This window comes from Podarcis pityusensis, assembly GCF_964106645.2.
Source record: "Podarcis pityusensis genome assembly, chromosome: 4".
Lineage (NCBI taxonomy): Eukaryota > Metazoa > Chordata > Lepidosauria > Squamata > Lacertidae > Podarcis > Podarcis pityusensis.
In genome coordinates, this window is record NC_138027.1 from 42,055,948 (window position 1) to 42,072,625 (window position 16,678).

Sequence of the window (16,678 nt, forward strand, 5' to 3'; positions counted from 1 at the left end):
TCACTTGTGAAAGAAATGCAGCTTTGGCTTTCATGTCTGCTGTCAAAGTAGCCTTTGACTTACTCTTAGCTTGCCTCTTAGCTTGCCTGCCTGGGGCAGTGATGGGGCAGTTACATAGCCACAGAGGTAGCCATAGCTTAGGAAAGCAAAAAATCACTTGAACGTGAGGGGCAGCCTATGCATTGGGCTGTCTTCATTGCATGGCAGCTAGAAGATCAACACTCACAAGCGTGGGCATGCAGTCTTGCTGAATGCACCCTGCAAAAGGGTAGCAGCTACTTCTGTGCCCTTCCTGTTGAGTGGCTAATGCACAGTCACTAACACACAGTGTTTTCAGCACACATGCATGAACACTATCTTCCCATAGACATAAAAATGTAAGATTGTCATCACACTCTGCCGTTTGTGTGGCTTCCATTAGATGGCCATGCCAACTGTAGTGTGAGGGATGGCAGCTAGGCAAAGAAGGAAGCAGTGCTGGTGGCTGGTGGCCTAGGGGAGCTGCTTAACACGGGGGGGGGGGGCTCCATTAAATGCACCTGCAGCGAGGTTTCATCAAAGGGGTGAGATGCTTCACATAGCGGCTTAGCAAGCTGCTGTGTGAAAGGGGGAGGGGGTGGGGCTTGGAGCAAGCTGTGAGGGGAGTGGGGAGCTATGGGTGAATAAGGTTCAAAGGGTGGTTGGTTAGGTGTGAGTGAAAGGTGGTGGGGAAAGGTGCAGGTGGGGTTGGCAAGGGGAGCAAGCAAGGGCAACAGCCCCTAATACTACAAAACAATGCAGCTGCCTCCTAGCTGGGTCATACTATCAAATCCCTCCACCTAATCATGTATGTGAAAAAAAGGAAGGGGAAGAATGAGTATGAACATGGGAATCCCGTGGCTATTTCTGCAATCATAGCTGCAGTCTAGTCCATTGGCTTTGACCCATAGTAACCACATTGAGCAGATGAGGTTTAAGATGGGGAAAACTTCCCCAGCACTCAAATGGGTATTTCACTGCAGGCTAATGTTGAGCTCTGCAAACTGCACCTTGGCCTGCGCTATGCTATCGGTGCTTGTGGCCCATCCCTAGTTCACTTTGCTCCTATTCAGCACTCACAAACTTTTTTTTTTATGATGTGCCCTCCCTCTCCCTTTTTGGTCTTTCCCCTCTTTTGTTCTCCATGTCACCGAATGTCATTCACTTTCTAAAGATGTCTGGCTTGGAGCTTACAGACTGCAGGGCAGCTAAAGCCCACCCATCAGTGCTGATCCAGTCACATCTGCTCAGTCGTGCGACAAGGTTGGGGCTTTTAGAGCAGGGAGAAGCTAAAGTTCACCTTTTTTGCTGCCGAACGCCAAGCAACAAGAGGAGCCCGGTTCTTCGGCGGAACCTTTCACTGTGGCAAGTTGCCTTCTTGTTGGCATTGATTTATATGGATTTTCTTTTGACTTCTAGGTAGCTGATATCGCAGCAGTTGGAATGTGAGGCAGTCAGCACCCAAGGGCCAGCTTCCATGTCTTTTAAGGGGTGTCTTTCTCCCACTGTATGATGCTCAAGAGAGATGCCTATATGAACCCTGATGTCATGGCCATTTTACCAACATGCATCTATCTATATGGAGTGTTTTTTTATTGGTAAAAATAGCCATAGCATCCTGTTTCACATGTGCATCCCTCTGTATGGGTACCACATTGGCTGGGGAGGGCATAGAAAACTGCAGATGCAAAGATGTCCTCACTTGGAACAGGCAATTTGGACAGATACAAGTTGTATTTACAAATCCCATTAACTCTCAGTAGGCCTTTTCAAACTCAGTCTCCATTTTTTATATTCACTGTTACTAAAAGGATGTTACTGAAGAACGATGTAAACTGCCTTGGTTCTTGAGTGACCAGTTTGCATTTCTGGAGACTGGATAAGCCCTAGAACTTAGAGCTAATCTTGTCAGCATAAGATTTTTCGCACAAAAATACTTCACAGTGTTTTGCTCAAGGTATTTAAAGATTTTTAACAGAACACAGGAGGTAGAAAATGTGTTCAGAAATTGCATCCTATTCATTGTTGCGGAAGCTCTTAAAAGAGGAGGAAGAAGAAGGAATATTTCTGAATGCTGTGATCCTGTTACAGAGTACTTTTTGAGGTTTTATCTAAATTATTTTATAGAAAATTTAGTGTGCCTTTAATTCTCTGTATGAGTTATGGTGTGTGGATATGTTGGTTAGCCAAGATGAGACACTTTGATGCCAGGTGGAATTATAACAGATTATCCCAAAAATTATGCACAATATCAGTTGATTTATGCTAAGTTTAAATGATTCTGAAATGAAAAATTAACTTGCATTGTGAATGAGTCTTGTGAGGTGGAAGCAGCTATTATAGAGAAATGCTAAACAATATGTCTGAAGCCATAGTCATAATGCATATCAAAAAGACAGAATACTGATTGCCAAATAGAAAATAAAATCTCCCTGGGTATTCAGATCTTATCTGCTATTAAATGATGGTTTATATGCTACCCATTTGACATGGGAAAGCTCATCGCAATTTTAGTAGTGGTAGTAGTAGTAGTGGTAATAATAATAATAATAATAATAATAATAATAATAATAATGTTATTGTACCCCGGCCATCTGACTGGGTTGCCCCAACTACTCTGGATGGCTTCCAACAAAATATAAAGGAAGACAATAAAACACCAAACATTACAAGCTTCCTGAAACCAGGCTGCCTTCAGTGGTCTACAAAAAGTCATATGGTTATGTCTTTGAATAATCATCTATATATATTGTGAGAAATAGAGCTGCTCTTTCAGTTAGTGGGATGTAATCCAACTTAATTTTGCTCTGAGCAGATCTGTATAATTTAATGAACCTAAAATAGTCATGCCCATCAATTTCAATGGGTCTGCTCTGACTATTGGATACAACGCAAGGAATCTGATAAAAGGTTTAAGTGTGTGTTAGTATTCTTATCCTGTGAAGCACTGTGGCTGCACACTGTGCTGTCATTGCAAACTGATACACAGCAATACACAGCTATGATTCACATAGGTTTATAAATCCCAGTGGTGATCAGTAAGAAGCTCTTAGGGCCAGGTGACAGTGGCTTCCAATCCTGGAGCAAGGTTTCCCCTTGATCATGTGCCCCATTATCACGGCCATGTCAACGCTTTCAGCAAGATCCCAACACCCTAAGATGCAGTGTGAAAAAGGTAGACTGTCTGTAACTTGTGGCATACCACTGTGAAGTAACCCACAAGCAGGAACAATTTTGTAACCAACTTTTAGGGAAGTTAGGGAATTTCAGAGCATTTTTCAATGGCAATGCATGATTTTGTACCAGCTGCTCTGGTGACCTGTTCTGTTCACTGGTATAAGCCTAATAGGGATTTTAAAGGCAGTATCAAATGTTAGTCGTACTTAGAGTAGACCCATTCAAAGCAATGCGCTTGAGTCCGCTGATCTCAGTGGCTTTACTCTGAACAAGACTAAGTTGGCCATCACCCAGTGTGTATAATCCAGAACCACCAAAGTCAATAAAACAAATGCTGTCGACTTCAGTGGGATATGGCCTGTGCCCTAAATCAGCAAACCTCAAACAACTAAATCTGGAACTGTTGTTACCTCCTCTTCATGCAGATCATTGGGGAGATCATGGAATGTTTTAAAAGTCAGCAGGAATAATAGAATCATAGAATTGTTTAGTTGGAAGGCACAGCAAGGGTCATCTAAGGCAACCCCTTGCAATTCAGAATCTTTTTGCCCAACATGGGGCTTGAAACCACAACCCTGAGATATTAAGAGTTTCGGGTTTTTATTGACTGAGATATCCTGACTTCTTTTGAAATGCGACATGTGCTGAATATATTAAAACCCTTCTTTATATAATGCAACTTAATCATTGTCTTCCTCTTAAACAGCCAGAAATGGGTGACTGGAGTTTCTTGGGGAACATTTTAGAAGAGGTGAATGAACAATCCACGGTCATTGGGAGAGTCTGGCTAACTGTCCTCTTCATTTTTCGGATCCTAATCCTTGGGACTGCTGCAGAATTTGTATGGGGAGACGAACAGTCAGATTTTGTGTGCAACACCCAGCAGCCAGGTTGTGAAAATGTGTGCTATGACGAGGCCTTCCCCATCTCCCACATCCGACTGTGGGTCCTGCAGATCATCTTTGTCTCCACTCCCTCACTGGTTTATTTGGGCCATGCTGCACATCATGTAAGGATGGAAGAGAAAAGGAAAGAGAGGGAAGAAGCAGAGAGAGCTCAGCAAGCTGCGGCACATGAAGAAAACCCACCCCTTGATCCAGACCGGAAGAGCCCTATAACCACGAGAGAAGCAAGCTCCAAGGGGACCAGGAAGTTCCATCTTGAGGGAACGCTTTTGAGAACCTATATTTGCCACATCTTTTTCAAAACCCTTTTTGAGGTGGGGTTCATAGTGGGCCAGTACTTCTTATATGGTTTCCGAATTCTTCCGCTTTACCGCTGTGGCAGATGGCCTTGCCCCAACCTCGTGGACTGTTTTGTGTCCAGGCCTACCGAAAAGACTGTTTTCATTGTGTTTATGCTGGCTGTGGCATCAGTCTCTCTCTTCCTTAATCTTGTGGAGATCAGCCACTTAGGCTTTAAGAAGATCCTGGGTGCTTTCAGGAGGCCAGTGGAGCCTCAGGAGACCCCAGAGAAACCCCTTCATTCTATCGCAGTTTCATCTATCCAGAAGGTCAAAGGCTACAAGTTGCTGGAGGAAGAGGAGAAGCCGACATTCCACTATTTCCCTTTGACTGAAGTGGGAGTAGAAACTACCCCAGTCCCCCCCTCATTCAACGACTTTGAGGAGAAGATCAGCATGGAACGCCTGAAAGACCTTTCCAGGGCCTTGGGGGAGCACCTGCCTTCCTACACTCATGCAGATGAACAGGAGGAGGAGAAAGTTGAAGCAGGAGAGGAGCTGGAACAGGAAGTGGCTGAGGCTGAGGCGGCGGCCCAGGAACAGAGGGTGGAATTGGTGACTGAGGAAGCCCCAGAGAAAGGAGAAGATGACAAGCATATGGAGGAGGAACAAGAGCCAGAGCCGCCGGGAGACGACTTGCCTTTACCATCCGCTGATCTTACAGCTGACACAAGACCCCTCAGCAGGTTAAGCAAAGCCAGTAGTCGTGCCAGGTCAGATGATCTGACTGTATGAGGGTACTGGCTCGAGTGGCTCTGAGGAAGCCACAGAAATACATATATATCTCAGATGTTTCAAAACAAAGTGCTAAACCAGTCATTTTAATATTATTTCTTATCAGTGTTTTTGGCTAGAAAGGTGCTATCAACGCTAACTGCCTTGTCAGTCCTGTTTGTCCTACACATGGAGCTAGCTGTCCTACAGTGACCCATTTAACCAAATAATCCCTCTTCCTTCACATACAAATGCCTCACATACAAACGCACTATATACAGCACTGACATCCAAGGGGGAAAGCCTTCCTAAGGCAACGAAGACAGACGTAACAACTGCGATCACAACCTGTTTTTATGCTCCTCTTTTCTCCGGGGATGTGGGAAGCCTGTTTCTTCATTTGGTTATCATAAGATATTGATAAACTGTTAACTTGGGTATTTCTTTGTTCGGTGTTTGCTTTGGCCACAACAGTTTTGGTTTTTCCTTCCTTGTTGAGCCTTGAGCGCAAGTTATTTTCCTCACAAAAAGGGATACCGGCAATTAGTATTGTTAAATGAGATCCATTTATCCCCCTGTGAAAGAACGAAAGCTACAGTGTTTGCCTGTGGAGATAAATGTGGTTTACTTATACTTGTATCCCCTGGTCCAGTTCAGACACTTAACGTTTTGTCCCTGCAATATATCCCAACCCGTCGTTATGACTCCTCAGATACAACAGTGCCTCCTAGGAGCAATTTATGTGGTTGTGTCATGCTGCTGTATTTTTAAAAAACTGGTTCTGAGGGACGTGTCAAGGACCTGGGCCACTTATTATTATAATAGCTATTAATTAATTAATTAATTATGTTAAGTTGTTTTATCTTGTCCCAGGCAACCCAAAGCAACTTACAAGCAAATACTGGTTTCTCTTCATAAATGTGGCCTCCAGGACAGAGGAGCACATCATCTAGAGCAGTGGTGTGGAACCTCTAGCTCATGGGCCTGATTTGACCTCCTCCTATGACCTGTGCAACCACTTAGGTCAAGCCATGGCTCACCCACGTATACCTGACACCGTACATCACCATCAAGTGAAGGGCAGGTAAAGGTACAGCTGTGCTGAAAGCCTTGTGTGTTCAGCTGATTGTCGGCACTTGCAAAATCCTAAGCAGTGGAGAACAGGTGTTAAAAACATGACCTGGACTCTGCTACTGATTTGTCTTAGTTACCTTTCTTATACTGTACTACTTTTGCTAGTGGTGGTGGGAATCTCCTTCTGCTTTCAGGGGGCTAATCATCTCTTGCCCCTGCCACGCGGGGGAAAATTTCGATTGCTTTATAGGAAGACATTTCCTTGCATTTTTGAGGGGGAAATCGTCTGCCTTACTTCAGTCAACTTTACAAAGTGGCAAGGGTCCCCCCTCCCTCCAAATAAGTGCTACGGCTCCTTCCTGTAGCTGTGAAGTTCTTCATAGCCTTAGTGTGGCACCCAAACCCTACCCTTCTGCTCTGAAAAAGGAGCCATGCAGGCCCTTGTAGATTCCTGATCCTGAAGAGCCTTGAATTTCTTAGTTAAAGCAGAAACAGAAGAGCGGGGTGGGTATTGTAGTTTCAACAAACACTTGCAATGTTTGTTTTTAAGTGCAGAAAGGCGGGGACCTTGTAAAGATGAGGCAGTCCCACACCCCAAAATAAATCTTTGCCCATCCCCAGTCTTTGGAAAGTTGTTCCCACCTCCATAAATTACAACCACCACCCCCCCAACTCCCGCCTGCCAAACCAACTCAACAGCTCAGTCCTAACTTTTACAGTGTGGGTTATGCTGCATTGCGGCTGGGATAACATGGGAAAAGCCCGTGCTAATGCAGAGTCCTCCTCACAACTGTGTTGCTCCAGTTGTATAGTATATAGGCTTCTCAGTTGTATAACATTGTTATGTATTGTATATTATAGTACTGCCTCTAGCAATACCTAGCTGCACATCCTATTGGGCTCAATGGCAAAATACCACTGTCTTTTAATGGATCGGGATTGTGTTGTTTGATGGTAATGCCTTTTTTGTTATAATTTAGCTGGTGGCTAATTGTATGTAACCCTAACAACAGAGTTGGGAAACCTGTGGCCCTCAAGATGTCAGTTGGACTACAACCCCCATCATCCCTTACCATTGGCTATGCTAGCTGGGGCTGATGGGAATTGAAGTCTAATGAAACCCAGAGCAACACAGGTTCCCCATCCCTGTCTAATAAGATTTCTAGCCAGTGGTGAATGAAAGGCATTTATTGTGGCATGAAAGTTACATCCCCCAAAAAATACATTACTGTGCTTTCCCCTCAGTATATATGTGCTATCGTTGAAGTGCTGGTAGCATACTTCCTACTGTGCAGATTGCATGGTCTACTCTTATTGTCCTGGTTATTCTGGTTCTTGCAGTCTGAACCTATGTAGGACCACTGCAGAATGAAGCTGGTTGGATGTATCTTAGATAGACATGTGTCTCTATTCTAAACCACAATGAAGTGATAAGAATATAAGACAAGGGCCTTGTTGGAGCAGACCAAGGTTTACTGCTGGGTCATCAACAGTGACCTACCACATGCTCCTGAATAGCTCAGGTGGAGTACTGTAGCAAGGCAATAAGTGTATTTGGCATTAAAACCCACCTGTATCATCAAAGAAATTCAAAGGCTTTGGGTGGAGTTCAACTAGTGCCTTTGTGATCATGGATAGGCTTTAGAGCAGGCATAGGCAAACTCCGGCCCGCCAGATGTTTGGGACTACAATTCCCATCATCCCTGACCACTGGTCCTGTTAGCTAGGGATGATGGGAATTGTAGTCCAAGCATCTGAAGGGCTGGAGTTTGCCTATGCCTGCTTTAGAGCCAGTAGATACATCTGCTAAAGCAGCCTTTCTCAACCTGTGGGTCCCCAGATGTACAACTCCCATGAACCCTAGCTAGCAAGGCCAGAGCTCAGGGATGATGGGAGTTGTAGTCCAACAACATCTGGCGACCCACAGGTTGAGAACCTCTGCAAGAGGAGGGGAGGTAATTTTGGCCAATTCCCCCTGCAGTCTCTCACTACTTTCTGTCTCTTTTGGAGGGTCCTCTCAACTCTCTAGAGCTAATTTTCAGGGGGTCTTGGAGCTCCAGGGGCTATCCACACACAAAACATAGCTCCTCTACAATTAATGGAGGCATCTACTGGGTCAAAACCAGCAACTGGATTTCACTCGTTAAAAAGTCTGTTTCGTTAAACAGGGTGCCCATCTCTAGTGTTGAAAATGTCCACCGCATTCTAGCTAGCCTGAGAACTACGACAAATCTCTTGTAGGCTTGGGCAAAATACAACTTGCATATATCGTGTGTTGCAAGTCAAATATTTTTAAGAGGATGGAGACTAATAACAGAAATGTGCAGGTATGCATTTTCATTGGCGCTGCTTTTTCAGTCCTCAGTAGCTCAGCAAATTCTCTCCAGTTTGAAACAATGCAAAGGGCTTGCTGCAATGGGAGGTGTAATCCAGTTCAGAAAATCCCTTTAGCATAAACTGCCAACACCCAGAATGGGCCCCATAGAATTTTTCATAAGATTTGAGGGCTGTTAGCATCTAATTCAGAGGTCAACTGAAGTCAGGGATTTTTTTCTGCATTCATTCCCATGGTTTGGGATCAGGCTTTTAATCCTAACCAAATTCCAATGTATTTTGTTCCCCTATAGAAATCTCCCTTTACAGTTTCAATTGTCTGCTATTGGGGTGGTGGCATCATTTGCTGTCTTACACTTCTCAGCACTGGTCCTGTACTTTGTTTAAATGACTGCCCCAATCCTGTTATAGCTTTATGTTATTAAAATGGTGTCAAAGTCTTTAGTAATAGGGGAGGGGGGCGGAAATCAGAATAAAACTGTTGGGTTTTGGATTTTTGTTTAAATGAAAGACTGAATGTTGAACACATTTTAGAAATATGATATTCTAACAAGAAGTCATTTGGATCAGACCAAGGGTCTATCTAGTCCAGAATCTTGCTTCTAAGAGTGACTCAAAAAGTAAGTAAGGCAGATGAGATTTTAATTTCTTACAAATGATATAAAAATGATTTGCCATGATAATGAAGAAGACAAATGTTAGGGCTGGTTCACACAGAGATCAAAAGCAGGAAGAATAATGATATGATATACAAAATAAAAAGAGCTCCAAGTGACTAGTTTCATCCCTAAAAGGGAAATAATTTTGGTCAGAACATGAGACAGCGGGTGGCTTATTGGCAAATTGTAACTCATTTAATAAGCAACCCACTATGTTGGTGCCTAAGTTGAAGAGACGATAAGTTTTTAAGAATTAATGATAGAAGATGATATCATTCTATGTGTGTTTTATGTGTTCTTCCTTTTTAATAACTTATAATGTTTTTATATGGTTTTGATTGAGTTCTCTTTTTTTGTAATTTGTCTTTTGCAAATTGTTTTTGGTGAAAATTGTGAATAAAGATTGAACTGAACCCATAGTGGCAGAAAACATTATGAACTGTCTCTACCCTTGTGGGAAATATGGCTGTGACAAAGATGTTAAGGGGCCTGAAGACCAAAGAGAGGCTGAAGGATTTGGGGATGTTTAGCCCAGAGAAGAGACCAACCATTAAGAGGTGTTAGACATCTTCAAATACAATGGTGCCAATTGGTTTTCTATTGCCACAGGAAGTTGGATTCAAAGCAATAGGTCCAAATGGCAAGGAAACAGGATATAGAGTCAGCCATAATCACCAGAACCATCAACTGTTTATGTCTCAAGAAGATACTGTACAAATTGGACCTCTAATCTGATTCATTACAGTAATATGTTTATACTAGTCAAAGCCTTCAAAACATTGTCATTTTAAAAATTTTCTATGATAATCATCCAGGGGGCCATATAATTAGTACCCTGTGGTAACCATAGTCTTTCTTTCTTTCTCTCTCTCTCTCTCTCTTTTAGCAGTTCTGTTTGCTGGTTGACAATGCACTTTTGAAAACAGAATGTCAAAAGAGGTTTGTGATGAGCACAAGGAGCTACTGTTAGAAAAAGCGTACTGGTGTACTTTGTGAAAGTTATTCCTAAAATGACTGTTGTCTTGATTCATCGTGGCCAATGTGCAATTGGCAATGCGCACTGGAAGACTTGCAGCATTGTCCCAACATAGTTTGCTGCACTGAGCAAAGCTATTTACTTATTAACCTGAAGAATCCATATTAATTTAGGCACGGGCGTAAATAGCTGCTCCGGCCCCCGGAGCGGTGGGAGCAGGGCGATCCACCCACAGGGGTGCTGCGGCGATCCGCCCAGGGGGACAGCGTGGCGAGCTGCCCACGGAGTCCACCTGGCGGATGCAAGCCCCATGCTGCCGTTTCAGGCAGTGTGGGGCCCCGAGCCACTGTGTCACTCCCAACAGACACATGGCTCGGGCATGCTGCAGGCCAGGCCCTGTGGTAAGTGATGCTCCCCCATGGTGTGCCATTTTGTCACCCCCTCAGGGATCGTACCCCCCGCACCCCACTTCCTACGCCATCTGCATGTCTGTAAAGAAGACACATTTGTCCTTAAATCTGCATGTGTGTTTGAAAATGTATATGGTTCAGAAATATCTATTTTTTATTTTAATATGCCCTTAAAAATGGGATTGAATAATCTGGTGGAGTGTTTTCTTGTGGCTGTGAAAAGGTAAGTCTTAGGGTGCTTCCAGACTTTATTTTTGCAAATGGCTAATTCAGATAAATTTTTGGCCCATTACCTTCCACACATTCCCATTCCCCCACATTTATAATATTCATTGCTATTCTGTCACGTGTGATCCATAGCAGTGGGCAAAGCTCGTCAGAATGTATCTGTGTCCTTTGGAGGGAGCATCGCAGAACAACTGTTAAGGCAGGATGATGTGTGCATGAGCCAGTACAAATCCACTTCAAATGTAGTATTAATGCACCTCCACAAACACCTGCAACAATACAGCAGTCTGGATGGGGCCTAAATCTACTTGAGCATAGGTTGTGTGTCTCTTCGGCATCTAGGAGCTGAAGATCCTTAAATGGCTGTGTTGTAGCTTTTATCATTGGTACCAACGCCTGGAAAGGATAGGCAGTTTGAGGACACACTGATGATTCAGTTGTTTGTGCCACCTTTCCAGAACTGATCTTGAGAAAGCAACAGGCAGGGTGGATTAACAATCACACAGCAGAAGAAGTGAATTTATTTATTTTTTGGTGTGAAGGGGTACGCTATCTGGACACAACACTGCTATCGCATTCAGCTATCCAAATTGCATACAGTGGTACCTCGGGTTAAGAACTTAATTCGTTCTGGAGGTCCGTTCTTAACCTGAAACTGTTCTTAACCTGAGGTACCACTTTAGCTAATGGGGCCTCCTGCCGCCGCCACGCTGCTACCGCACGATTTCTGTTCTCATCCTGAAGCAAAGTTCTTAACCTGAGATACTATTTCTGGGTTAGCGGAGTCTGTAACCTGAAGTGTCTGTAACCTGAAGCGTATGTAACCCGAGGTACCCCTGTACGTGTTTCACAGCCTGATGCAGAACAGTACATGGCAACCCCCAACCTGCCAGGAAATGTGCCACGTACCTAAGGCTGTCCACATCATCTTGGCATGTGTGGCTGAAAATCTCAAAAGCACAGCTAGCCTGCAACAGCTGTCTCAGTTCATCCTCCCCATTAGTCTCTCAAGCAGGAGGGAAGAGAATATGGGGTGTGGACTGAGGTGTACCCCATGGAAGTAACAAGCAACACGCTCTTACTGGTATTTGCTAGAGGGAGAAGTCATCAAATTAACCCCCCTCCCCGCAATACACACAAAACGAAGGCAACTCTGGTAGTTTTCCAGATTTTTCGTGTATGCTAACAATATATTAAGTGTAATTTTAAGTTCTTTTCCAAATTCTGTTACTTTCTTGTAGTGTGGCTTCCCTATTGACTCTCATGTTGCCACACTGTTGATTTCATTTGTGAAGAAACAAAAATGGAATATGATTATTGCTCATTTATATTGGGGGAGGGTGGGGAAACTCTAGGAAATGAACCTGGACAACTTTGAAATGCACTAAAAATTTCAGCTTCCTACAACTTGCAGTAATGGGGCTGGGTTACAGTTGAGCTGAACAGGCGAAAGTCTGAGGAGAATGGAAGTTTGGACAATTGTTAAATTATTATGATTCTGGGCACTAGAAAGTTTCTTTCTTTCGAACAGTGGAAGATGACCAACGCATCCACTGAGGATTATATCAAACCCATCTGGGTTTTGGTGAATAGTGGATCCAGGATGGGTGAAACACACTATGCCCACTGAGGCAAATTCCCATCACCATTGTTACTGCCTCATCCCTCCTCCTTGACCTGCTATTTTTTTCTGAAGACACCCTAAGGCAGAACAGGGTTGGAGGTAATCACTGCCTGAGGCAAGTGACTTATTTTGCCTCATTATAGAACCAGCTCTAATCGTGAGTGCAATAAAATGATTGCTATATTAGGTGTTCCCAGTAAATGAAGTGAATATGAGCTCCAAAATTAGGCAAATGAGTCATTTCTATAGCACTGTAATGTTCAAATTTCTTTAAAGCCTTTATCTCATTCCTCTCCAGAACGTGATATTGATCGTTATTATTCCAAGTTCACAGAAAGCAAACTGAAAGTTGCAATCAAGTGATTTGATGTTCAAGCAGGGCTACTGAACTTAGGCTCCTTAGGTCAAATCCCAATGTACCACCCAGTAGACCACATTAGTTCTCTATTACATTGCTGTGCACAGCAGGTGAATTTCACGGGCTACAGAGTGAGTTTATACAAGGTCTGTTCAACGATCCCAGACTCCCATCATTCACTTTCTTACTGAACGTGCAGTTTTACATTTAAAAATAGACCATATTTGATGCCGGAAAAGCAGCAATGTTGCTGTTCACAGACAAAGCTGCCTTTCAGAGTCATGACGGAGAATAATCCCAACGTGAGCTCTTCTTTGTTTGATAAAACAGGCACATACGGTAAATGAAAATGCTGGTCTCTTCAGCAACTCTACTCCATAGAGGGTAGGGAAGGGGGCTTGATGATGAAAGTTTTTGGTGCACACAGATTCTATCAGTTAAACCTGTTCAGATCCATAGGACCTAACAGGACAAGAGAAATCACTTTATATCATCTTAAGTGTTCTAGATTTTAGGTGGTAAGGGCCACTTATGTAGGACAATGAATTGCTTTCCAATAATAAAATGCTTTTATTTTCACTGGTAAAGCGATACTGCAAAAAGAACATTCATATTTCTCCACAAAACATTTTGCATTTTCACAGCAGTGTTGTATATTGATGAACATTGTAAGTCAGAAAACTTGTGATTACTTCTGTGCAATCTGTTTAGGTCACTCAGCCTTTGTATTAAGAGTTTTTTTTGGGTTTTTTTTTTACAACTACAGAAGTGCAATTTTGAAAAGTGTTTTTAGAATCATTATTTAAATGTTTAAAAATTTAAAGACACAGATTTTATCTATTTTTCGATGTTTCAGTATTATTGATTAGTTCGTACTGATACAATTGTATTGAGGCCTAATAACAGCTGGAAGTTTGTTTAATATCCTGGCTTGTTGTGAAGCTTGTAACCAGTTTCCCAGTTGGGATGTAATGGATAGCTATGGTTAAGCTTGCTGGTTTAACTGGTTGGATTGTGAAGGGAAGAGCTGAAGGGCTGTGTGCATGGGACAAAAGAGTTGCCAATATCTTAGTTTATAATTTATATTTGGGTTTATTTAGGGCAGAGCATTTGCCTACTTGCATACTATAATCCCATGGTGCCATTCAGATGAACAGATTACAGAAACCTTCTCCTCCGACGAGATTTTCCCTTGGGAAATGCTCTAACTCTTGGGTTTTCAGCAGTGTTCCATGTGCATGCATTCTATTACAGAGAGCAAGGAATGTTTATGACAGAAACGAAGATTTCAAGAATTATTATCAAGACACCTCCAAAACCACAATGCAATCTAGACTAGATATTAAGAGGACCAGCAAATTTTTGTTGTGATTGATGACATCTATGCTATAAACAACTTCACAATGGTTGTGAGCCTCTATTTTCAAAGAAAAACAAGGAAATGCACTTGGAAAAGTTTGACAGTGTAGTCAATCTTTAATTTCAAAGCCCCATATTTAGTCCTGTTTCTCAAGTACTTTCCCCTTTTTCAGACCCTGCTTTTTTCTTTTGTGTAAAGGCAAAGAACAATTAACTTGAGCCAATTCTGTGAGGTTCCGACAGCCCACTCTGAAAACCCCATTCATCTTTTTTTCTGTTTAGTCGTTTAGTAGTGTCTGACTCTTTGTGACCCCATGGACCAGAGCATGCCAGGCACTCCTGTCTTCCACTGCCTCCCGCAGTTTGGTCAGACTCAGGTTTGTAGCTTCTAGAGCTCTGTCTAACCATCTCGTCCTCTGTCATCCCCTTCTTTTTGTGCCCTCCATCTTTCCCAACATCAGGGTCTTTTCCAGGGAGGCTTCTCTTCTCATGAGGTGGCCAAAGTATTGGAGCCTCAGCTTCATGATCTGTCCTTCCAGTGAGCACTCAGGGCTGATTTCCTTAAGAATGGAGAGATTTGATCTTCTTGCAGTCCATGGGACTCTCAAGAGTCTCCTCCAGCACCATAATTCAAAAGAATCAATTCTTCGACGATCAGCCTTCTTTATGGTCCAGCTCTCACTTCCATACATCTCTACTGGAAAAACCATGGCTTTTACTATACGGACCTTTGTTGGCAAGGTGATGTCTCTATTCATCTTTACAACAACCTATTAAGACAGGGGTGGCGAACTAGATCCAGCCAGCAAGCCAGATCCTAGGTTCTCCCAAATCCAGGCTACCACTTTGACAGTCGGGTGATAAATTATTCCACTGTGGTGTGGCAAGTCGCACTAGAAAAGAAAATCCAAGCTAAGTGAGCCTTGAAGCTACAGCCTATAAAATGACAGGCAGTGACTTTAGCCCTGCTTTCAACAGGCATCCTTCCTATGGAACTCAGAAGCACAGCCAATCCCAGTAGGTTTACTCTCATCACAGATCAGCAGTGACAGCAAACCTCCTTTCCCAATACACAACCAGGAGTGCACTTTAAGGCTCCCAACTGCGCATTAGCAGCTGCATCTCTACCTGCCCCACACCTGAAATTAGGTCTGCAGGCTGGAGGTTCCCCACCTAATTTAAGATAATGCATTTATCCAACTGCAAATACAGATGTGAAATTGAGGCTGAAAAGGGAGCGTAGTGCAACTTAAATGATTGATTTAAGCAGATAATCAGGCTGTGAGACTTTTAAACAAACCACAAAGAGCTGACAGATTTACCCCTTTTCAAGTCTAATCTGTGCAGTACACAGACTCCCTCACCCACCTCGACCTGTCACATATAAATACATCCACTTCTCAGGTATGCTAGCCAATGTGCACATAAAGCCCGGTACAAGAAGTTTGCACTTCACCCGGGTATTCGATTTCTGGTTTGCGAAGGCCGGCAGCCCCGCTGCTTGCACTCTGTATAAATCGGGCCTTTGTTCAAACCAGCCTTTACTTAATGATCACCCCGGGACACCTTGAATAAAATCTCCAAATAAATTGCACGACAGCACATTTTCTTTTCAGATAGGAGCAGGTGCATTTAAAAACAAACAAACAAAAAAACAGCAAGCAAGCGGCATAAAATGAGATTACGCAAGAGTCAAAAACAACCGGCAGATAGATTTGCAGAGTCCCTTTTGTTAACCGGAACCCCAGTTGTTGGAGAAGCCCGCCGGGTGCCGTCCCTTAAGGCGCCTCCAGCGACCCGAGCACTCCCAGCTGAAAGGGAGCCGCTGTCGCCCTACGGGCGTAGCCAAGGGAAGTGGAACAGGGAGGGGCAGCTGCCCCACCCCTAAATCCATAAAAGTACATAGCTAACTAAGGTAATGCTCCCCGCCAACAAAAATCCTGCCTACGCCCCTGCGTCACCCTCCTCTCAGCCTTTGCACGCCTCGCCTCTTCCCCGCTCGCTTCTTCAGCTCCGTCCTCCTGATCCCCCAAAGCCTCGCCTCTATGGGACTCGCGCAAGTTTAATACCGGAAATGCAGGTTATGTGAGCGGCTCTAGTTTCCTATCTCTAAGGCCCCCTCTTGACCCTCCCAGCTATAAACATGTATAGATATATACATGTATATAGCATGTATAGATGTATGGTGGATGTCTCTATATATTTAGACCCTGGTTTGGCTTTCTTCTCCTGGGTTGCAAATGAGAGTTACCCATAGAAAGCAACGGAATGCTCTCTATATATTAAAAAATAAATATATATTACAAAAAACCCTTTTCTGTAATATTTGCTATTGGGCAGAAGCGTGTTCCGCTTTTCCGAAGGCAGCAGCAGCAGCATAGGCAGTTCATACCTTCCCCCAGCAGGTTAGATCTACAGTAATTTCGTTTTATTTTATTTTAGGTGGTTGGGGAAGCCACCTAAAGAAACCGGGAAGTTCCATCTCCAGAAAAGGCGATGAGCTA

At 43.4% G+C, this 16,678-nt stretch overlaps 1 protein-coding gene and 1 long non-coding RNA gene across 2 annotated transcripts; one reads left to right on the forward strand and one right to left on the reverse strand.

Moving 5' to 3' along the window:
* The first annotated feature begins 1,373 nt into the window (after positions 1-1,373).
* Positions 1,374-7,669, forward strand: GJA8 (gap junction protein alpha 8). Its single transcript, XM_081003387.1, has 2 exons — positions 1,374-1,387; positions 3,906-7,669. Exon 2 carries the CDS (start codon positions 3,908-3,910, stop codon positions 5,171-5,173), a length of 1,266 nt encoding a protein of 421 aa, XP_080859513.1. The 5' UTR covers positions 1,374-1,387; positions 3,906-3,907; the 3' UTR covers positions 5,174-7,669.
* A 6,602-nt stretch (positions 7,670-14,271) lies between these two features.
* LOC308474963 lies at positions 14,272-16,115 on the reverse strand. The gene is made up of 2 exons (XR_013985062.1): positions 15,878-16,115; positions 14,272-15,067 (listed from the first exon to the last, which is right to left on the reverse strand). It is a non-coding gene; the product is annotated as an uncharacterized lncRNA (long non-coding RNA).
* Positions 16,116-16,678: the final 563 nt, after the last annotated feature.

Bases quoted from the DNA above. Each gene is read 5' to 3' on its own strand.
- GJA8 (XM_081003387.1), top strand. From the start codon at position 3,908: ATGGGTGACTGGAGTTTCTTGGGGAACATTTTAGAAGAGGTGAATGAA.